The sequence below is a fragment of the Trichosurus vulpecula genome, chromosome 1, assembly GCF_011100635.1.
Source record: "Trichosurus vulpecula isolate mTriVul1 chromosome 1, mTriVul1.pri, whole genome shotgun sequence".
In the NCBI taxonomy this organism is placed as follows: domain Eukaryota; kingdom Metazoa; phylum Chordata; class Mammalia; order Diprotodontia; family Phalangeridae; genus Trichosurus; species Trichosurus vulpecula.
The window spans coordinates 413,248,659-413,272,755 of record NC_050573.1 but is presented as its reverse complement, the minus strand read 5'-3'; the positions used below and the strand labels follow the sequence as shown (position 1 = coordinate 413,272,755).

At 35.1% G+C, this 24,097-nt stretch overlaps 1 protein-coding gene across 1 annotated transcript in view; it reads right to left on the bottom strand.

Annotated features, from left to right (window-relative positions):
• The window catches only part of PARP8 (poly(ADP-ribose) polymerase family member 8), a 221,780-nt gene that overhangs the window by 68,235 nt on the left and 129,448 nt on the right, over positions 1-24,097 (bottom strand). The window contains exons 4-7 of the mRNA XM_036742146.1: positions 21,285-21,374; positions 20,403-20,473; positions 13,535-13,612; positions 11,785-11,879 (exon numbers count right to left, since the gene is read on the bottom strand). Coding sequence (XP_036598041.1) covers positions 11,785-11,879; positions 13,535-13,612; positions 20,403-20,473; positions 21,285-21,374 — 334 coding nt within the window. The remainder of the gene's footprint in view (positions 1-11,784; positions 11,880-13,534; positions 13,613-20,402; positions 20,474-21,284; positions 21,375-24,097) is intronic.

Genomic DNA, 24,097 nt, shown 5'->3' with positions numbered 1-24,097 from the left:
AGTCTCTTTTCTCAGCATTCACATTCTTCTAGAGAGGAAGGTAAGACCTATATTCATAGATATTTAATACAATAATAACTTAAATGGGAGAATAAAGAAAAAGAATGGATAAGGGGAAGAGAGGCTTTTGTGAGGATGACTCCTGAGGCTCAAAGGAAAACTGAGGATTCTAAATGTGATGTGGGATAGATTCCAGGCATGTGAGATCCATGGGGCAGAATTGATGGCTTCAGAGAACAGATCTTAGGTCACTTTGGTTGGAACAGAAAGCATATGAAAGGAGGTAATACATAATGTTTGGAAAGATAGATAGGAACCAGACTGCAAAAGGCTTTAAATATAAATTAGCCTATAGACAATGGGGGACACAAGATTTTGGAGCAGGGTTATAATATAGTAAAACCTGTGCACAAGAAAAGTTACTCTGCAAATGAATTGGCTTATTATTACATGGTTAATTCTATGAATTTTTTTTTTACTAAGAAATTTATAATGTAGTCAACAACAAAATCAGATTTTTCTTGCACCCAAATAAAGCCACAGATACTTACAAATTGTCATTGTAGTATACGACTTAAATGGGTAAATATTAAAAATCTAATGATTTCATGTACTTAAAACAACAATTCTTACAGATAATTTTTAAGGGGGTCCAGGGAGATTAAAAGTGGGTTGAAAGCTAAGCATAACCAAAGATTTTGGTGTTCTGTTCATGATGTAAAAGGTCATAAGATAATAAAAAATATATAGCACTCATTTAGTACATACTATGTGCCAGGCAGTATGCTTAGTATTTTACAAATATTAGCTCATTTGAGACTGAGAACACCCATGGAAAATTGGTGCTGTTATTATACTCCATTTGACAACTGAAGAAAGTGAGCAGACACAAGTTATGCAACTTGCCCAGGGTCACACATCTACTAAGTGTTTGAATTCATATTTGAACTCAGGTCTTCCTGTCTCTAGGTCTACTACTCTATTCACTGTGTCATATAACTGCCAGATCACATGACTGGAGATGGAAGTGATACTTGGAGATAAAAGTAACCAAGAGTGTTCCTGGTCCCACTCTAATGTTACATGGGTAGAAAGTGATAGAAGTAAGATTTGAACCCAACTCACCAATGTGATTTTTCCTACCATGTTACCTCTGCATATCTGGATAGATTAATATTAATTTCAGAATCAAAATAATTTTCTATGATTAAGCTAAGTCCCCTAACTGATAATAATTTTAATTCTTGGGCTACATATAAAGCCTTCTTTTTACAACTCTGAAACACATCTAACATTAATATGTATTATTATACAATATCAGTGTTTGATTCTTATTTACCCACTAGACGGTCAGCTCCATAAGGATGGCGTCTAAACTCTGTACTTTTTTAACACCTAGAAGAGTATTATGACCACCAAAAACCCTATGTATTTACCTGTTTGTTCATTTATGTGTGTGTGTTTGTTCATTTATTTACTTGTTTGTTTTGGTGAGTGCTTATATGTGCATATCATATAGCCTAATACAGCGTAATATTTTTTAAGAAACGAGGCAATTCCCTTCGTTTTTGCAAGCCTAGCAACAAAGTGACAAGACGATACCAGGTATTTATGAAATACTTTATTGATTGATAGATAGTGGCTACACTCAAGGAATGCTTGTGTTTTAGTTAATAAGCACAACTACACCTGGTGAGACTACTCCGGTAGATTTTCCAGAATACAGGATATTACCTGTATCATCAACCCAGCTTGAGGATTTCTGCCATGTCTATGGAGTACTTGCACTTAAACCTGGGTTCAAATTTACTTATGATATGAAAGGCCTGTGTGATCTGGGACAAGACAGTTTAACTAACTTGAACTTGGTTTCCTCATCTATAAACAGAGAGTTTGGACTACATGGCCTTTGAGGTCCTATCCCATTATACACCTATGATCCAGTGAACCATTAACTCCATATTGCCATTTTGGAATTTAGTTACTCTGTATACATTTGCATTCTGCAAGTTAGGTGTCAATATCTAATGTGGCAAATGCTTCAATGTGGTTTAACTGAAGTCTGACATAGGTATAATGGATATTATTGAATACATTAATTAGTTTATTATTTTATTGTTTAATTTATTAATTTATTGTCATGTATTATTATTAATATATATTAATTGATATAGGTATGTGGTATAGGTAAACAAATTAATATCTTGTTTTTTAAATTTTGATAAACTTAAAATTTTATAAATTGGTTTATATTACCAAGAAATTCCTGAATTTTAGTACTACCTCTAAATAAGATTTAATAGCATAACATTAAGAAATATTCTGGCAGAGATGGTAAGAGTAACTTTGGCTAGTTACACAGGTGAATCCTCCGGGGGAAAATTTAAACATACCCCTGATCCAGATTAGAAATGACAAACCCTTAATTGTAATTAAATTTCTAGATATCTAAAGGAACACTGAAACACTGGTGGAAAAAAAAATTCCTTCCCCAGCCTTCAAACTCCCCATGCTCATCACCAATGGACCATGGGAACACAGACCTACAGATCAAAGGGACCTCAGAAGCCATGTAATTCAAGAGCCAGATGAAGAAATGGAGGTCCATGGACTTGTACATTCGTTGAAATAAATGAGCTATACTTGGATTTCTTTTTCACTGAAGCAATATACTATTTGTAATTACTTTCATGTTTCATACTTTTAGGTGTAAAGTGCTTTTGGTTATTTCCTAAAATAAGAATTGGCAAAGAATAATTTAAATTGCAATTTAAAAAAAAAAAGTGAGAGAAAAAAAATAATATTAGCCAGGCTTAGCACATGAACATTTTGTTATCTGACTGAGACTAACTAATGTGGCAGAGAATAATTAAATGAAAGATGAATTGGAGCAGTGACACATCTACCTAAAAGCAGATAAACATTCTTCTATTCTAAAACAGAATTTTGTACTTTGGAAGATAAAATAACCCCAGAAACCCCACCACACACACACAGAGTTATTTTTTGGTTTGTTTTTTGGAAGATTTGAGGAAGGCTAACCCTGCTTCAGTCTCACTTCCTCTCCTAGCCTGACATTTCCCTCCACCTGCCCTTCCCTGGAAACTGTCTTAACTTATGATAGAAAATTTCATGTTGCAGGTCCAGAGAGACAGGCTTTGTCAGTCTACCACTGGCACCTTCTTGCAACTGACATCTGATATGAGCAACCAATTAGACATATAAAAACTGTCCCTACCCAAAAAAATTCATTGACCTACTTCATGAAATACAAATGATCAATGAACTAGGCATCCCACATATTATTAACTAGAATGAATAAGAGATTAATGAAATCTGAATTTGTGAAGGCTAAACTATCACGGACCCATTTCCATTTCCTCCCATGACTTAAAGACCACTGAGCTTGGGATTTCAAGGAACTCCTGTTTTATTTTATTGGCCCTACGACACTCCCTAGATATTTCATGTTAGCCTTGTACTTGCCTTAAAGAGTTCAACAGCAAAAACCTATTGGTTCATAGAACACTGGCCTCTGATTTTTTTCCCTATAACAAAACCTCTTTTAAATGTCCACAGCCTGATATTGAGGACAAGAAGATGCCTACCTAATTAAATGCTGTTAGACATTTCTAATTAAGAGTCACCAAAAAATAATCACAAAAAATTGCTAATATTATGTTATATGTTTCTTTTATTAGAGTTTTAACATGATGAAATAAAACGACTTTTGCCCTCAGAATGCCTCTTTGATTGCTAATGACTACTTCAACTGATTTGGGTAAATCCCTTGTGTATTTCCCAATCATGCTTTCTGGAATTCTGAGGAGATGAACCCTCAGGGGACTGCACTCGGGCAGAAATGTTCTACTGTCTTTTAATGTTTTCTGAATAAAGAACGGAGGCAAGCAGAAAAGAATCTGCAGCTGGAATTTGACATTATGTAATCAAAATTCTAGAGACCAGAGTTGGCATTCTTTACCTTATCTATGTCATGGACCCCTTTGGCCACCTGTTGAATTTTATGACCCCCTCCCTGCAATAATGTCTTTAAATGCATAGAATAAAATCCATTGAATTATAAAAGAAATGTATTGAAGTAATTATCAAAATATGTTTACACATACACACAAAGAAACAAACAAATAAGTGTGTTCCTGGCTCCAAAGTTAAAAACCCCTGACTTAGACATTGAGATTATTTCCCAGTGAATAATAAAGAGATGTGGGGGAGATCTTATCCTTTAGAATACAGCAATCACTCACAGGTTATTTCTAGACTAAAGAAAAATAACAAAAGATGGTAGTTTAAAAACAATGGACAACTAGTAGTCCAATCTGGCTGTAATCTAGAATATACAAATGGGTGTAAAAGCGAATAATAATAATAATACCTAGTGTTTATATAGCAAACACTAACAAATACTATTTCATTTTACCCTAACAAAAATCTGGGGGGAAGCAGTAGGTACTATTATTAAGCCTGTTTTATAGTTGAAAGAACAAAGGTAGGTAGACATTAAGAGACTTGCCATGGGTTGTATAGCTAGTAAGTGTCTCAAACAGATTTGGACAAAGGTCTTCTTAACTCCAGGCCACCTCTCAATTCACTGAGCCACCTAGCTGTCATATTCTAAGATAGGGTTGGAACAACAGATTGTGGGTAGTCTGTAGGGCAAGAATTTCCCATTTATTTGATGGTAAATGGTAAGCAAAGAAAAGATTTTCCGCAGATCTGTGACATGATCACACACAGATGATTTATAGTAGGAGTACTCCAGATAGAAACATATAAAAACTGTCATTAATATTGAAAACTGAGAGAAGGGAAAATAGGAACATTCTTTCTGACCTTCCCAAGACATAAAAGACTCACTGACCCAATCCTGCACATAAGGAAGAAACATCAATAAGTAAATACTCATGTACTTTCTCTTCAAATAAATTTGCCAACCATGGGAAAGCACTGCATAATGGTCTTTTAAGAAACTCCCAACATGGAAACACTTTTCACTTAGACCTTTCAATAAACAGGTACATCTTAAATGCTATGTTAAATATTTTCTTCTTCATTAAAAGTTTAATTTATCTTTCTAACACCCTCCCCCATTTACTTCCTTTACAACTCAAGGGAATAAGTAGATAGAAGTGTTCTATTGCAGGATACGCTAGAATGCCTGCAGCATTGTAAAGAGGCAAAGACCTTACAAGGTCTGCAATTAACTAGATTCTGCAGGTGTAGATCTGTAAATAGTTACATCATTTTTTGTTTTTATGCAACACTTCAAAGAATTCACAAATAGCATTGTATATATGCAAAACTATTTCCATTGTGAATACCATTTTCATATAATGCCAGTAATTTCACGTTCATGCTGAGATGTTACAAAGCGTGATTACAGTTTGCCCAGATGGAGCCTTTGCAGTCATCAGCTTTGGCGCTGTAGCCTCACAACATGGAAAGAGTGCACAGCAATTGGCAGAATTAAATCGACTGCCAGAATTATGAATGCACCTTGGATAGTGAGGAGAGAAAACTGATTGTACTCCATAAAACATGCATGCTTATAATAACTCAAAATAATTGCTTACCCAACCTTGACGAAATCAATATTTAAAATGAAAAAAAGAAACGAAAACTATAAGCTAACTATAATGCTTTATCGCACTGGAACCAAGAGCTCAGACAAATGCCTTTAGAAATTTTAATAACTGTCCCATATCCATGCTCTGTATTGCAGGACTTAAAATTGGACAACTGTTCTTTTTCACTTACTGTCAGAACAGTGTACTGGAAAGAGTCCTGATTTTAAAATTAGAGGCCCTGAGTTTGAAATCTGCCATTCATCATGTGACCTTGAGAAGTCATTTAACCTTCGTACAAGTCTCTAACTTAAAATTATAACTATATATAAATGATATGTAATTATACCTCTGTATAACTAGAACTATAAAACAAGTAAGAATATCTAGATGCCTCCAAAAGTACCTCTGTGACATTAATATATGGATGAATAAAGTAAGGTGTGTTTTTCCCCCTGAAACTTGGGCACAAATGCTTTCAATAAACAAGTATTTACTAAAACTAGGCTAGAGTTTCATGAATTCTGTCTCTCAAAAGAAGAATGACTCACCATTACTTTTTAAATGTAAGCCTTACATATTGGTTCTAATTTCCTTAGATTAGGTGACACCCTACCTGACATTTTGAAAATTAATATTCTCTGTCATTCAAGGATTAAATATGCCAGGCTTTAGAGTCTGGGGAAGGGCTTTTTTTTTTTCAACTATCTAATCCTTAGATTCTTCTTCCCTCTCACATTTTCTAGAAGACAAAGCATGCCACAAACAAGGATATCAGGTGACAAACTGCTCAGATTATGTAGTTACTTCCACATCAACAGGTCAGAAATGTTTAGAGAATCAGGAAGAACTCAATGTTCTCTATCAGGAAGAACTCTATGTTCTCTAACAGTTCAAGCTCAGCCGTCTCTGTGTGCTTACTAAATATGTGTTTTGGTGCCCAGTCTGAGAGAAATTTTCATGGTGGGTTCAAGGATTATGCAAATTCGGCAAGCAGGAAGAAATCTTGGCAGACAAGATAAATTTTAGAAACTGTATCTCAAGATGCTATAAATTCTTCTATGTGTTTGCTTTTTGTTTTTTAATGAGGCTAGACAATGTAGTAATTTATTTTGTTTGACTATGTATCTTGGTAAAAAGTTTTGTTTTTCTTGTTCTCTCAATGAGGAGGGGAGGAAATGCATATCTGAAATTCAAATAACAATGATTTTTTTTTTCCCTAAATGATACTAGAGAAGAAACAAAGCCCACATGGCTGAATTGGCAAATAAGAAAAATTGTTTGGCATCCTGGTGCTACTGTTGACAAATCAGGTAGTGTAACAGGAATGCAACTAAAAGAGAGCCATCAGTGTGGTGGCAAATAGAACTAGGACACTAATACCTACCTCAGCAGCCCTTACCTCCTCTTGAAAAGAAGGAATGAAAGGAATAGGTCTGTTTTCAAACATAAGCAGTGCATCTGGGGGACTGGTCTTTGATTCTAGGGAATGTTTCAGGCCTATCCAACATTCTAATGAAACTAGATGGTTATTTCTTTACTCAAAGACTTCATAGATTTCTCCTTTTTCTTGGCTCATGAGTGCTCAGATTTGCCCTCCCTGGCAAAGGGAAGAGAAATACGGTGATGGAAGTATATATAGAATTTTGAAATGGGAATGATCACATGATTTGTAGTTGGCAAGAAACTTAAACATAACATAGGCTAGGATCAATTTTAATCCCTTCTACCAAAACCTCTTATTGACTACATTTTTAATGGCATTGTAGTGAACAAATTATATGGTTAAAATTTTTAATAATCAGGATCTCAAGTTTTTAATATCCTAAAATATGATCAATTTTTGTAGAGTTGTTGGGAGATCGAAAAATTTAACAACTGTTTCCTTTTCTCATTTAGTTACCAGTTCTATCATCTCTAACTTTTCTAAAATCCTATTCATAACCTTAACTTCACCTTATTTATCTTTCTATAAGATTTATCTAGGGATACCTTAAAGGGATACCTTAAAGTCCTCTATTATTATAGTTTTACTGTGGATTTTTCCTTGTAATTCAGCTACATTTGTCCTTTAAGCATTGAGGTGCTATGCAGTTCAGTGCACACATATTTAAGTGTTGATACTGATGCAATTATGGTACCTTAAAGCATAATGAAGGTTCCCTGTTTTTCTCTTAATTGTATCTGCTTTTCACCTTTTCTGAAATGATGATCACTTCTCTTTCTCTTTCAGAATCTGCCTAAAGTATAGTGTATTATTTTGGTCAACTTCCTTATTTAAACTGTGTGAGTCCTGATGCTTCAAATGTGTTTACTGTAAATAGCATATTGTTAATTCTGCTTTCTAAGCCATTCTGTAATCCTATTCTCAATTATAAGTAGGCAATGATTATATCATTATTATAATTATTCATTCTGTATTTCCCTCTAGCCCATCCTCCTATACTTTTTTCCTCTCTTTGCCCTCACATTCCCTTCTTTATAAAGAAGGTGGCGAAGGAGGTATGCTGAAAACAACTGAGACGTAACTGAAATTTGCTTCTGTTCCACTTTCAGTCTTCTCCTACCCTGAAGTTCAGATCCGATCACAGGATTTTATTTCCTTTTAGTCCCCCTTAATGTTCTGCTCTCTGACTTCAGGATACATTTTGCTTATAAGTTATTACTCTCTCACCAATTTTGCCCTCCTCCTTATGTTCTTCATCACCCATCTACCCTTATTATCTATTTCTTGGGAAGATTCTTGTATAGAATAAATCAAACTGTGTGTTGTGTTTGTTCAATCTTCCTTTGTCTGATTCAAATAATGTGAAGTTCATGCAATGCCACTACACACCCACCTTCTCCTCTATGTCTGTCTGCTCTTCATCTCATTTGTCCCTATTATTAGTAAGTTGCATCAATTAGTAATAACTAGCATTTATATTGCACTTGAGTTTGGCAAAGTGCTTAAAGATATTATCTCATTTGACCCACACAACAACCCTGCAAGGTAGGTACTATCGTTATTCCCATTTAAACAGATGATGAACTGAGGTAGACAAAGGCAAAATGGATACAGCTCTGGACCTGGACACAAAAAGATACGAACTCAAATGCAACCTCGGACAAGTCAAGTCACTGAAGTTATGTCTGCCTCAGTTTCCCCATCTGAAAATCGAGGATAATAATAGCACCTAACTCGTAAGGTTTTTGTGAAGATAGACTACAATGGGATTTATAAAGCAATTTACAAATTTTAAAGCGCTTATATAAATGTATGAAAAATGATGGCTCACAAACCAACACATAGTTGGCTCACAACCAACAACCACAACTTTATCCCACTTCCTTCTTCAGAACCAAACCATTTTCTTAACTTTCCATATTTCTGTGGAAGGCAACACAATACTTCAGGGCAACTATGTTTATAATCACAACGTCATCCTCAGCTCGCTCTTGCTCTTGCCCTTTCTCTCTCTTTCTCTCTCTCTCTCTCTCTCTCTCTCTCTCTCTCTCTCTCTCTGTATATATATGTAATATATATATGTATATACATACACATATGTATATAGTATATATATATATATACATATATGCATATACCATATACACACACTATATATACGCATACACACACACACACACACACACACACACACACACACACACACACACACACACGATCCATCCTCCCACAACTGCAAAATGATTATACAGTACTGGATGTAAGGAGGATTCTGTTATCCTTTATAGAGTTCAGTTTCTCAGGATCCATAGCCATGGCAATCTAGTTTCCAGGTGTTAGATAATAATTTCCAGAATAGCCCCAAGGATCCTAGATAGTAATTGTTAGAATCAGTGATAGGCAGTCCTATTGAGGCTGGGCCATGAGATATAGGGGTGACATAACTGATATTTACTATGCTTCTGCAGAATGGCAATATTGCTAAAGTTCACCTGTAAATTTAATGTTGGCAAGATGCCTTGTCTGTTGCCCTATAAAGCAAGTGGGCACTGGTCAGTAAGTGGGGAAACAATAGAGGAAGGCATGTACCTGCCTCAACTGGCCCCCATTGAGACTTTAGGGGATTTAGGGGAGTGCACAAGTTGTGCCTCTCTTCATTGACCCCGTCAAAGTGTAGCACAGTTACCGCTCCCTTCTTGGCAGCCCCTGCGAGAAGGGTGATTAAGGAATGCTATAGGAGTTGGCACTCCCATTATTGGCAGCCCTTTGAGAAGACTAGATTATAATAAATAAGTTTATTACCTCCTCTGAAGGTGTCTCCTGTCTGACCAGATCAAGAGTGAACCTTTTAGAAGCTGGAGTCTCAAAACTCTAGTGCCTCCTGTGTGTTATCTGTGAAACAACTACCAATCTGACTTATTGCCTTCCTTTGGTATTTTTGCCACAAGCAGTTTAGTTTCAGACAACCTTGCCAGACTTCAGACACAACTGATCTGCTTGCGGTTCTTCATGCACAATATTCCATCCCCTGTGGTTGTGCCTCTGTAGATTCCCCCATGCCTTGACTCTTTTCCTTCCACATCTTTACCTCATAGAATCCTAGTTTTCTTAAATGCCCAGCGCTATGTCTATCATCTAGGGAAGACTGCCTCATCACCACTGTTGGGAATACTTCTTCCAAATTACCTCATATTATTTTGCATAATCAATTTACCTCATGCTTCCTTAAATGTTTTCATGATGATTTCCCCCAACAGAATGTAAACTTCCTAAGTACAGGTACTAATCCATTTCTGTCTCTGTACATGCCCCATCTATCACAACAGCTGTCATATGAGCACTTAACCGATTCATGTTAATTAACCAGTGGCTTAGTAATCAAATGCCCATTTGACCATAGAGTGAGAATGATTTCTTGGAGAGTAGAATTTCTCCCAAGAATGCTTAGCTGGATAAAAACCATACCCTCACTAACAGAAGCATAGGATTTAGAGCTACAAGTAATTGCAGAGATCACCTAATCCAAGTTCCTTGCTAAACATGCCACATTAATTTCCAAAAGTCATCAAGGTAATTTATTAACAGAACTGAGATTTGACCCCAGGTCTGCTGATCCTAAATCCATTGTTCTTGACATTACACTAAGTTGTTTTATCTGGCGAGAGATTCCTTGAAGATATCACTCTCACATTGCCGTAGCCTCAGTCTATCACTGGAAGGTATATGTAATTTTAATTAATCTGCATTTCCTTTCACTGGAACAATTATCAAACCAGAGTCTTTGGGGAAGAGAATTTATAGAAATGAAGAGCTCTTTCTCAGTGCCTAGTTCCCTAATGCTTTTCTTTCTCAGCCCAAATCTAACGTGGAAAAATCTCAATGGTTTAGGGTATCCCAGGAACCTCACAGTTACTCTGAGGTCAGTAACTGACATTTTCTCAAATGGAGAAAGAAAGAATAAAGAATTAATGTCTATTAAGAATTAATGTCTATTAAGAAGAAAACAGTGTTTGTCAACAAAACTTATTCCTAAGGCACAGAGCAAATTATGTTATCTTCCAAACACACTATTTAAATGTGTATAACTATTATATCAGCCTTAAGAATGGAAATTGAATATGTTATTTTTGTTTTAGTCCAGGCTCATATTGCATCAGTATAGAAAATCCTCAGTTAGAACCTTCCCTCCATGAAAATTGTCAGCTCGTCATTTACAATCATAGAGAGTTGCATAAGGCACTCAGAAGTTAAGTACAAGTGACCACACAGTTACCACATGTCAGAGGCAGGATCTGGAATCCTGGAGTCTTCCTGACTCCAACCAGGCCCATATATCTATCCACTGAAACATGCTGCTAATTGTTGTATGTTAACTTTTATAGTTTAGGTAAGACAAGACTTAATTTATGATAACAGTAGGTGTCCAATTTGCCAAGTAGATTACAATAATCTATTATTGTCAAACCTGGGACTCAAGACCCACAAAGTCAGTGGCTCTAAATAACTAATTGCATTAAGGAATTGATATAATCTAAATTATGAGTACCTGAACACTGTGATGATGTATATCCTTTCATAAATAGCAGTCTCAAAATAAAACACAAGCCTCAGGAATTTGTGAAGACAGAAATGTTTCATTATGCAGCATCTTAAAAAGTTCACTCCAGGACAATTTCCATATATAAAACATCACAGAAAATCCCTATATTCAGCCAAGTATTAATTTCAATTTTATTCAATAAAATTATTGTGTACCTGAGAGAAACTGCATGAGGCCCATATATTTCTCTCACTGCTGTCAAATCAGCTTCCAGCTGTGGGTGTTTGTGAAGTTCCCCATCATAGTTCACCTAGTGAAAATGACTGATTTAGAAATTACTTGGTACTTGGATGTTGGAGAAAGCAAAATATCATGAATAAAAATGGTTTGCTAGACAAATCACCTTGTCAACCCAATGTACTATGGATCTACTTCAATATTCTGCATCTGCTTGATGTAGAAAGAAAGTAACAACACTAGATTTGCTTTGAATTCTTTAAAGACACAAACGGTTTAGAATAATTCAATGCTTTTTATAAAATATTAAAAATAAGATTGCTTTGATCCCCAGAAGTTGAATTTGAGGAAGTAAACCATGGAATATAACAAAATGTCAGAAAAGTTCCACAATTCTCTATACATAAAAAAGAAGGCATTTTCATTTCCTATCTGCAAAATGTCTATACAGAAGTAATAGTCATGCAATTTTAAATTTCCTTCTAAAGGGAAAACTTGTAGAGTTGTGATACACTAATACTTTAACCTGAATTACTGGCTAAAGCAGCCAGTTTCCACAAGAAGATATCAACAAATTATGTGTTGGTATTGTTATAAATCAGAAAAAACTTTCACATTTTGATATCCTACGTTCTCCATCCTTTACATCATTTCCAAAGACTGAAACTGTAAGAATATTCCCCCAAAACTGTGTTTCTGAATAGTGCATTTTATAATTTTATGCTTTTCTTTCATTAAATTTAGTGACCAAAAGAAACTATAAAATAGATATTTAATAGTGCCATTATCGAACAAGACTTAATAGGAGTTAGTCAAAGTGCACAAATAGAAAACCATAAGCATATTGATTGTTAGCATTCTTTTCATTGTCGTATTTCTAAGGACAACAATGTGTTAGCTGAAATTCAATCCCCATCTCTTCAAGCTTCATTGTGTGTATATGTTGAGGGAGCCTGAATTGACTGTGAAATAGTGAGATGTGGAATTCACACTTGTGAAATTAATCAAATTCACTGACAGATCCTAAAGGATATCATGAACTAATGAGGCCTTAATTTAAAGGAATACATGATAAACTAACAAAAGAAATGAACACAACCCAGATTACTATATTGAGTCTCTTCATAGATCTGGATAATATCCTGAGACTGTAACTTAAGTTCAACACAAAATCCTAATGTGATTATGATTTTTTTTTCCCTAGGTCTTAAAGAGGTATGCCTTTTTTAAGTGAAAATTTTAATGAATATCAGTGAGTGTCATCTACCATCAAGGGGTGTGAGAGTAAATGTTTAACAACCAGCTTCTCAAGAGAAAAATGTATGATAGGACTAACTTTTAAGTTTAATCTGCAATACTAACATTTAATTTTCTCCATCACTCCTTTAAGTCTAGACAATCAACAGAATAATAAATCAATCCTTGGTTTGTAGTGATTGATGATTCCCACAGCATAAAGGCTCACACTGAAAATTTAACAATAAGAGATTATTTGAATTGCCTCTCTCATTCTCCTGATAGCTCAACTGATAAAACAACACATGTAGAAAGGAAAAGGATTATAAACTTTACACAGAAGGGTTATATGGATTTCCTAATGAGTGAAAGGCCCAAGAATAGACTCAGGCCCTTGAAACTCACAACAAGGTGATGTTTCCACTCGTAAGCTCAAGAGTATGACCCAAGATACAAAAATTAGCCATAGATTTGAAAGATTGGCTTGCTTACCTGCCCTCCATAATAAAATTCTTCAGAATCATTGTCTCCTTCCGAGTCTTCTTCCACCGTACTATTTTGTCTTGACTCCTTAGGTAAAAATAATATTATGAGAAGAATAATGGCAAAGCCAAATCATATTTTGTCTGTTGAAAGCAAGATTTAATCCTATAGATAGACAGAAAGGAGAAGAGGAGGGACAGACAGAGACAGAAACAAAGACAGAGACAGAGGAGAAGACAGGGACAGTGAGAAAAAAGAGACGGCAGCCATGGTGTAGTGGCAACACACCTAACATCAGAGCCAAGGAAAACTGGGTTCAAGTCCTACCTCTGAACATATCGTGGCTATATGATTCCAGGAAAGTCACTGAACCTATCACTACTGTAGGCAAATCTAACACTATGAGTGTCATAAAAGGTGCCAACCTGCATGGGTAAAGGGAGTTTTCTTTATCAGTGAAATCATAAGGCTGGTCTCTATACCTGTGATATCCTAGAAAAAATAGTGGTTCATCCACTGGTTACTGGCAAATGTGGTCAGCAACTTAGGGCACTTACCTAACATGGTAGCAGAAGATTTCATCAACAAACACTTATATAGATCAACCTACCTAAATCTGTAGCTAAAAGATGAAATGCAATGGTTCTAACAGCCTCTTCTCTTAACTCAACTGTGCAGTCTGGAGCTATTTTAATTTTAAAAGCCTAGAACTTAGTATAAATACTAGATGTACACAGCTATCTCCCACAGTGTTTTTATGAGAATAGGTGCTAAGTAAACATTTGCTCAGTGTAACCCTAGGAGCTGGCCAGCTGCTATTAAACCACTGGAAGCCACCTGAGGGACTGATTTAATGAAATTTTCAATTCACTTATATTCTAATTAGAACCCTGGGTTTAATTTATTCAGTAAGCTTCTTTCTATTCCTTACTCTTCTTGCCTCACGACTAGAATATCCACATTTGCTTTAAAACAATCCACCTCTTTCATCCCTGTCATCCTAACACTGATAACCAAAGGGAAATCTCCTTTTATCTAACAATAACTGCATATTTTCACATATTTTCACTGAGTCACCCTGAGTGCGATATATTGACAGCTCCTCCAATGAAATAAAACTTGTTTGATAGCATAAGCTTTCACTTTTCTTTTTATTTCCAAATCTTGAACTCTTCATTATTTCCCTCCATCTCTGGTCCTTCCCCATCTCCAATATACAGCCTCATTCTTATAGTACCTGTTCTTCACCCTCAATGCACTATTACATCCCTTTTCTGCCAGTCTAAAACATCTATGCCAGTTTTTCTTGCTAGCCAATCCAAACATCTCTGGTACTTGTCTCTATGAGTGAAAAGATCACTCATCAAAGCATTTTCTAAGCCTCTACTATGTGCCAGGCACTGAATTAATTCACTACAAACCAAAATTGAAAACATCTACCATTTTATCATTCATCTATCATCTCATCTATAGAGATCTTAAATCTTAAATCTCTTCATCTTTCCTGGTTCCTTTCTTTTAACTTGTGGAACATTCTTAGGTTTTTCCTATCATTTAAACACATGCCCACATATGAGTGCGCGCATGAACACAAACACACACGCACTTTTTCTTAACCCAAAACATCATCTTCTATTCTCTACTTCACTACTAAATTTCTAGAAAGAATACATGTCAATATTAATGGCCCTCTACATTATTTCTTCACTACCAATTCACTCAACTCCTTATATTTCCCGTGACCAGCATACAACTGAAACTGTTCTTCTCAATGACCTTCTAAAGTTAAATTTTCTCAGCGGTACATGGCACATAAACAAAAATTGACCACATACCAGGGCATAAAAACCTCACAATCCAGTGCAGAAAGGCAGAAAGTCAGTGCATCTTTTTCAGATCATGATGCAATAAAAATTATTTGTAATAAAGGACCATGGAAAGATAGACTAAAAGTGGGAAACTAAATAATCTAATCCTAAAGAATGACTGGGTCAAAGAACAAATCATAGAAAAAATTAATAACTTCATTCAAGAGAATGACAATAATGAGACAAGATAGCAAAACTTATGGGATGCAGTAAAATAGCCCTCATTCCACACTGTTCCCTTTTATACATGATAAACTATGGGAAAATGGACAAGTTATTCCCTGAGTTCAATCTGCCACCGAGTAAGTCATTCCTCCTATGCCTAAAAATGAATCACCCCCCAATCTCCAATCAATCAAATCCTTCACATCTAGAATGACTTAACAAGAGAGGAATCATTTTTTGTCTGATAAGGGTCTAATATCCAACACATTTAAGGAAGTCATCAAAATTAAGAAGAATAACAGCCACTCCTCAATTGAAAAATGGTCATATGACCAGGTATTTTTCAATGGAAGAATTATAAGCTATCAGTAGCCATATTTTTTTTTAATCTCCCCAATCAACTAATAACTAGAGGGTTGCAAATTAAATGAACTCTAAGGATACATACTAAGCCCACTGGATGGGCCAAGTTGACTAAAAAAGGACAAATTTCAGAAGGTCTGCAAGAAAATATACATGATAATGCTCTATTGGTGAACCTGTAAGTGGTAGAGTAATTCTGAGGCTCAAAATAGTGATATCAGTTCTTTTTGTAGCAGCAAACAACTAGGACTTAAAAGTTAGCACATCAGTTGTAGAATGGCTGAAAAAAAAATATGTTATATGAATGAAGTGGGACCTGAAACCTCCATTTTAAGGAAAATGCTAAGGTGACTCAGGATAAATCCTTCCTTCTTCCTTGGACCCATTCCTGATTCGCTGAACTTCTTTTTCCACCAAGACTCAGCAGTCATCTCTCTCTGGAAGATCCTTCCATCCCTATAGCCTGCTCACCTAGGAAGATGATTCCATCCTACAACACCTTAGTCTGATTAGTCAGTTACTATCAAATTTTTTTTTTTACAGAAAATACTCAGGCCAGCAAGCTTTACACCTCATGTCACTCCAGAATCACTTGATTTCTGCCTCCCACCTAGACTTCCTCCAACAGCGCTTTTCAGATTTAGTTCATATATAGTCTTCCCTCACTAGAATATAAGTTCCCATACGTGTAGTTATCAGGAAGAAAAGCAAAACTAACAATAGTCATATGGAAAATATTCTAAACAACTAATAATAAAAGAAATGCAAATTAAAACAATCCTAAGTTACCACCTCGCACCCATCAGTCTAGCTAAGATAACAGAAAAAGAAAATGACAAATGCTGGAGGGGATGTAGGAAAATAGGTACATAATGCACTGATGGTGGAGTTGTGAACTGGTCTAACCATTCTGAAGAACAATTAGGAACAATGTCCAAAGGATATAAACCTATGATATCCTTCAACCCAGCAATACCTGTACTAGGTTTTTACCCTAAAGCAGATTAAAGGAAATGGGAATGGACCCATATGTACAAAAATATAACTGGGTGTCTAAGAGTTGAAAACTGAGGGGGTGCCCTAAAGAACGGCTAACCAAGTTAACTTAACATTAGCGTGAGGAAATACTATTTGGCTATAAAAATTTATGAAAGTGATTGGTTTCAGAAAAACCTGGGAAAACATATGTATGGACGTAAAGTGAATGGAGGGAGGTGAATTTGCTGTGTAATGTAAAGTATGAGCAATATTGTAAAGATACTCAATTGTGAAGGACTAAGTAACTCTGATTAATACAATATACAACACAACTCCAAAGGGCTTGTGATTTAAAATACTATACACACATAGTTAAGAGAATTGGTGGCCTCAGGTGGCAGAATAAAGCATATTTTCAGCCTTTATTTTCTTTGCTTTGGGGGGATGGGGTAGCGGGGGATGATTATAGCTAATGTGGAAATGTTTTGTACAGATTCATATATATATAATGGCTATCATATTTTTATCATTTCCAGCACTTAACACAGTACCAGGCACACATTAAGTACTTAATGAATCTTTACTTTACTTGGAACTTTACTGTGCCTTAAAAAAAAAATTCTAAGACATTGTTTCAGAGAAACCTGGGAAGACTTCTGTCAATTGATGGAGGAAGTGAGGGAAATGAGCATAACAATTTATGTAATAATAACAACACTGTTATGTCAAGTTTGAAAGACCTAAGAACGCTTAGTAAATTAGTGACCAGTCATGATTCTAGAGGAACAATGATGAAGCCTGTTAACCACCCCCAGATAAAGGAGATGAATTCAACATACAAGAGTGAGACATACATATTTGCATAAGTGTTATTTTTCACAAGAGTTTCTTTTCAATGGGAGAGAAGAGATAGGGGAAGAGAGAAGAATATATATGAATCTCTTTTTCATTAATTTTTTTAAGTGAAAGAAATATTTCCCATCTTTCAAAGCCTGCCTCAGAAGCCAACTCTTCCATGAAAACTTTACGGATTTCCTTTGGAAAGAAGTAATCCCTATACCTGTATGCAGCTACCAAAGTGACTTTTCTAAAGCATGGGTTAAGATTTGAAGGAAACCAAGAAGCTGAAACAGAGGAGGGAGAGCATTCCACACGTGGGGGTAACCAGTGAAAATGTCCAGAGTCAGGACACAGAGTGTCCTGTTGTAAGGAATGGCAAAGAGGCCAGTAACACTGGATCACAGAGTATGTAAGAGAAATTAAGTTATAAGAAGACTAAAGGTGGGGAAGGGAGGAAGGACTTTTTGTGAAGGGCTTTCCATGCCAAAAAGAGAATTTAATATTTAATCTTGGAAATTAGAGGGAAATACTGGAGATTAATTTGAAAGCTAAATGGTAGATTGACTGGATTAGGTAAAGAGTGAAGGCAAGGAGATGAACCAAAATGCGACTGCAATAGCTGAGCTATGAGGGTGTAAGGGAGAAGAAAGAAGTATTATAGAAATGTTAAAGAGGAGAAATTAACTGGACTTGACAACAGATTAAATGCGGAGGTGGGGAATAAAAAGCAAAGGATTACAACTAGGTTTATAAGCCTAGGTGATTGTGAGGACAGAGGTGCCCTCAACAGTCATGGGAAAATGAGGAAGAGAGAAGAGCTTGAGGAAGAAGAGTGGAGTTAATGAATTATATTTTGGACATTTTGAGTTTAAAATGTCTATATGCTTTGCCAATTATAGATTTCGAAAGCTGCCTGGGACTTGCCAAGGGTCATAGACTATATATAAACATGCAATCAGCACATCAACTTGAAAACAATTTAACCCCAAGACTAATACTAGAACCACATCGCCCAACCATCTCTACGTCTGTGTATCTGCTTCTGTATTTGTCTCTTCTCTCTCTCTCTCTCTCTCTCTCTCTCATACATTCCATTCAACAGTACTGCAAACATCCCCATCTATGCAATCTACCCACCCATCCATTAAACAAACATTTGCTGAGTGCTACAGTGCTGTGACTGGGAAACAAGACAAGGTTTAGAAAAGATAGTCTCTACCTCGTAGAACTGACAAACGAGGAAGCTCATAACAAATAAAGGAAACAAGTTAAGGTAAATCCACAGCCTTCCATAATAAATTTAAGTCCTGCTGAGCACTGAAAGAGGAGAGTATTACTGAGCAGAGAGGAAGCTGAGAGGGAAAGGAACTGTAGAGAGTATAGCATTTCTGTGTGCTTTAAAGGAGAGATAACAACTCTACAGGTAAGGGAGATGCAAGTGACTTCAGCCAGATCTCGGACAGACACTATTGTAGGGATGGGAAGGGAAGAATAGCACAGTTTGGCCAGAGAATAGTGTGTAAAGAGAATTAATGTGAAAAGGTTTTCAAGGAAGGGCAATATCAGACTGGGGGGGGGGGGGCACCCTATTTAATCAACTCCAGAGGTTGCCAATTCCTTGTAGGATTAAATATAAAACCCTCTATTTGATATTCAAAACCTCCACAATATGTCCCTCCCCCTTGATTTTTCTAGACTTCTTATACTCTGCATTCCAGGAACACTGGCTTCCTTACTGCTCTTCAAACAAGGCACTCTATGTTAAGAATCGGGCATTTTGACTGATTATTGCCCAAACCTAAAATTCTCTCCCTCCTCATCTCAGCCCCCTGACTTTTTTCAAGTGCAGCCAAAATACTACTGTATACAAAATGCCTACACTGATCACATTTAATGCTACTGCCTAACCTTTGCTAATTATCTCCATTTTATTTTGGTATCTTGTTTGTACAAGTTTTTTTGCCTACTGCAAAGGTGGGGAACCTGCAGCCTCAAGGTCACATGTGGCCCTCTATGTCCTCAAGTGTAGACCTTTGACTCAAGTTTGGATTTGGTCAAAGGGACACACTTGTGGACCTAGAGGGCTACATGTGGCCTTGAGGCTACAGGTTCCTCTGCCCTGGCCTAGTGTCTCCCCATTAGGCAGTAAGCTCCTTGAGAGTAGGGATTGGTTTTGACCTTTATTTATATCCTCAGTGCTAAGCACAGTGTCTAGCATACAGTGGGTGCTTTAAAAATGCTCACTGACTGACAGTGTCAGAGACTGAACTTTATTTGTTAAGAAATTCTCCAAAGAATTTTGAAGACTGGGTAATATGCCAAGATTCATGTCCAAGTTACATTAACTCAGGCAGCATTTTGGAATATGCATTGAAACAGGTAGATAGAGTGGAGAAAGAAGGTCATGTAAGGAGGCTTCTGCAATATTATTGGGAGGTGGTAAGCAAGATAATGGTATTGGGGAGATGCTGTGTAGATAGAAAGGATGAGGAGTAGAGAAATGATTAAGAATGAGAGGTAATGGAGCCTAAAGCATCTAAGATAATTAACGAGAGATCTAAAAACAGGAAGGATAGTGTGACAATCTAAGTACAACACAAATAAGGAAAGCAGAATGAGGCATAGGTTTAAGGAAAAATTCAGTGTTAAAACCACCTACTTACCTCTCCATTTTCCTTTTGTAATTTCGATTTTATGGATAAACAACACGGAATGTCATTGGGTTTCTTTAACTCTGAAACGAAAATCAGGGCATAAAATAAATCTTTATTCTAGATAACAGTGATTTTTCTCTGATTAAAAAAAAAGGGCATCCAGACACATACCCCTTTGCAAGGAAATAAAATTGCATCATGTTAGAAAGCTATCCAATATGTAGGTTGTTTCTAATGTTTGCATAAATTTCCATAAAAACAAAGTCAAAGTGAAATCTCCACATTGACTAATTTTCAATTCTAATAATATTAAAATATTTGTCACTTTCTTTAAGATAAAGGAATACAAATAAGGTACAGAAGCATATATGTGTGTATACACACAAGTTCACATTCATTCCTGACCCATGCCAAAGATATAAACACACACATATATGCAACAAATATGTGTATTATCTCTTCAGAGAGAAGGGACATGCACACATAGATAAATATAAATAAATACACAAACATGGAAATTTCTGGAAAATTAAGTATATATGTATATTTTTGCATATCTAGGTCTAGATATTTCTTGGCATAGTTTTCAAAATGAATACAAATCGGTTATTTAGATGTTTCCTATTATTTTTTATAAAAAGCTACAATGAAAAAGCAACAAAAACATTTTTACAATACCAAAATATCATCATAAATTCAAACAAGATATTCATAATTACAAAAAGCAAAAATAATATTCTTTATGTATATACATTTATTTGTTTAAATTTATTAAGGAAATAGAGATGTATAGACAGATGTACAACTGAATTTGTTTTTACTTGAAATAAACATTGAATCAGAATGAAAACTATTAATCTGAAATAGAAAATGTGTGTTTCAAAATATTACCTGTTGCTATTCGATGGAAAATTATGGGAATTGGCTCAGTGGTAACTAACACATCTTCATCATTGTCTGAACTTGAAACATATGTATTATCTGCACGAGAAAAAGGATCTCAGATCACTTAAGATTGCAAAAAAAAAATTACCTCTAAAAAATCATTTTCATTTAATGTATTCAAAATATACCCAAATTATCAAAACAAAAAGCTATCTGTTCAATTACTTTATGGCATTGTTAAATGTATAACCAAAACTTTTTTTTAAAGGAAGCAAATTAAAAGTCCAATTTTTTTAAAAAGGTAAACAGAAAGCACATTAATATACTGAAGTACTGTTATGCAATTAAGACCTATGAGTATGAAAATTATAAAACAAAATCTAGAGATTTTCATGAAATAATGCAATATGAAAAAAGAAACCCAAATACTAAGTACTTGCAACACATCCAAAGATGGGTCCCAGTGAATAATTCTAATAGACTTAATAGTATAACTACAAGTCAATTTTTAAATGAAATCAATTAAGAGATATAGTCTCAAAGTATGTTTTCTTGCACTGATGCTGAATATTAAGTCCATAATAAATTCCTGAAAAAACTTAATTTCTTTATTATTACCTAAAACATAAATGGAACTATATATCATGGTTCCATTTACAATTATGTTGAGCCAAGTTGATGGCTTATGTGTCAAATAATGGTGAAGGACCACTTTGAAAATGTCATCATTGCTAGGAGAAAAAGAATTCTGCTTTATATGCTCCAAATGTTTCTCTCTTAAATTCTAAGCATTTATAAACCACATGAATCCTCTAAAGAAAAAAAAAGAACTAGTGTCTAATCTTACTAAATATGATATCACAATCATTCATGTCTCATGGAGGAAAGGACACGATGAGTCTTTAGTAATTAGTAATTTAGAAAAGAATGTCACTGGACATGGCCCAGTAAACACAATTCAATAAGAATAGTGGAGATGATGAAATTATTTTAAATCTAATTTCCAAAATTGTTACTTAAAATGGAAGATCCAACAATCATTCACAAACCCAAATTAATCTAAAACATCTCACAAATACTCAAATGCCTTTAAAAAGCAAATAACATATTAAAGTATTCTTAAAGAAGATTTTAAAATTTTGCTTTTCTTTCCCACTATTTCTTTCCTTCTCAAAGGAAAATCAATGTACATTTTTTTCTGACATTGTTTCCCTCTTTAGACAAACAGCAAATAGTACCAATCAGTATCTTTAAATGGAGCTAGAAGTGAATCTTGGAGCTAACTTTCACTAGATCTAAATCACTGCTCTCATCTGAGAAGTACTGAAATATGCTGGAATTTGGTGCAACCACCATGATGTCACCGGAAAACAAAAGTATCTTAAACACCTCAGTCAGCATCTCTACAAAATACCTCTTCCATTTGAACTCTGTATTTTGTATCTTCCGTGATAGTGGCTAACACACCTTTGGTGAGCATGTCTCACTGTTTTATGCCTAATTTGTTATGAATAATCAGAGTGCAGATCAACATTATTTATAATGTTTTATCTTTCAAGAAATTGTTAAGGACTTATTTAATAAGTATGGCATATGGTAGAGAAGAGCTGTTCTGGGTGTTTATTGTCTTCGCATTCTTTCATCTCAGATGTCCTTGACCAGAATGTAAACTAGTCTCATGTTTAATTTGTTTTTAACAATAAGGTGTACAATTTTTACTACCCTTCAGCACTCTCAACTTTTTCTTATATTTTGAAAATTAAAGGATGCAATACAATCCATTGAAATCCAGGAAATAGCATTTAAATATCTACACTGTGTATCTAAGTAGTATTTAAGTCTCTACTGTACTAGATACTGGTAAAGCAAAGATCAAATAAAATTTTTTTAAAAACACTTCCTGTGTGAAAGGAAGGAATCCTGTGTACATTCCACTAAGGAGATTCAGAATATAAAAAGGTAAGTAGATACATAATAGATTCAAGAAATTGCATGCATAGATGATCATGTCGAATTTAGGAAAATTCATCTTCAGGAACAGTATTTGTATGCTCAAAATATGTTCCTAATAATCTATCATTTTTATCCTGGATTTATGCTCAATATTTCTTAATTACTTTATTACTAGAATTCAATATAAATAAATGGTGGCACAGTTGATAGACTGTTAAATTTCGAATCAGAATGTCCTGACTTCAAATCCAATCTCAGACATTAGAACCTAGTCAAAAGTTTTCAGTACCATAGTTTCCTCATCTATAAAATGGGGATAAAAAATCATCTATCTTCTTGGGTTGTTCTGAAGATAAAAATGAGATAATACTTATAAAGTGCTTGTAAATCTTAAAATCTCTCTCTCTCACACAGATATATATATATATATATACACACGTATATGTATATGTCATTATTAGCTATTATTACTTGTTGTCCACAGAGTTATAATAGCATACTCTACCCAGCTACACTTATGCTACTCAAGTATACAGATTGGCTAAATGTACCAGCACAAGTCTCCTGGAGAATACTTCTCATAATATTATGTCAGTATAGTGAGAACAAGATTTTTAATTATAGTCATTCAAGTCAATACTTTTTTTTTCCTAAAAAAAAAAAACAAACATCTGAGGTTTACACTGAAAATTAGTTTAAAAATAAGAAATAGAATATTCTACTTATTCAAAGGCCACCATTCCAATAATCTTAATACCTTAGACCATAACCCTAAATATGGAATTTTCAATTCCCTTCATTAAATCTAGACATTCTGCTCTTGGTGTCTTCACTCAGTACCTTATTGATGCTGATCTAACAACATT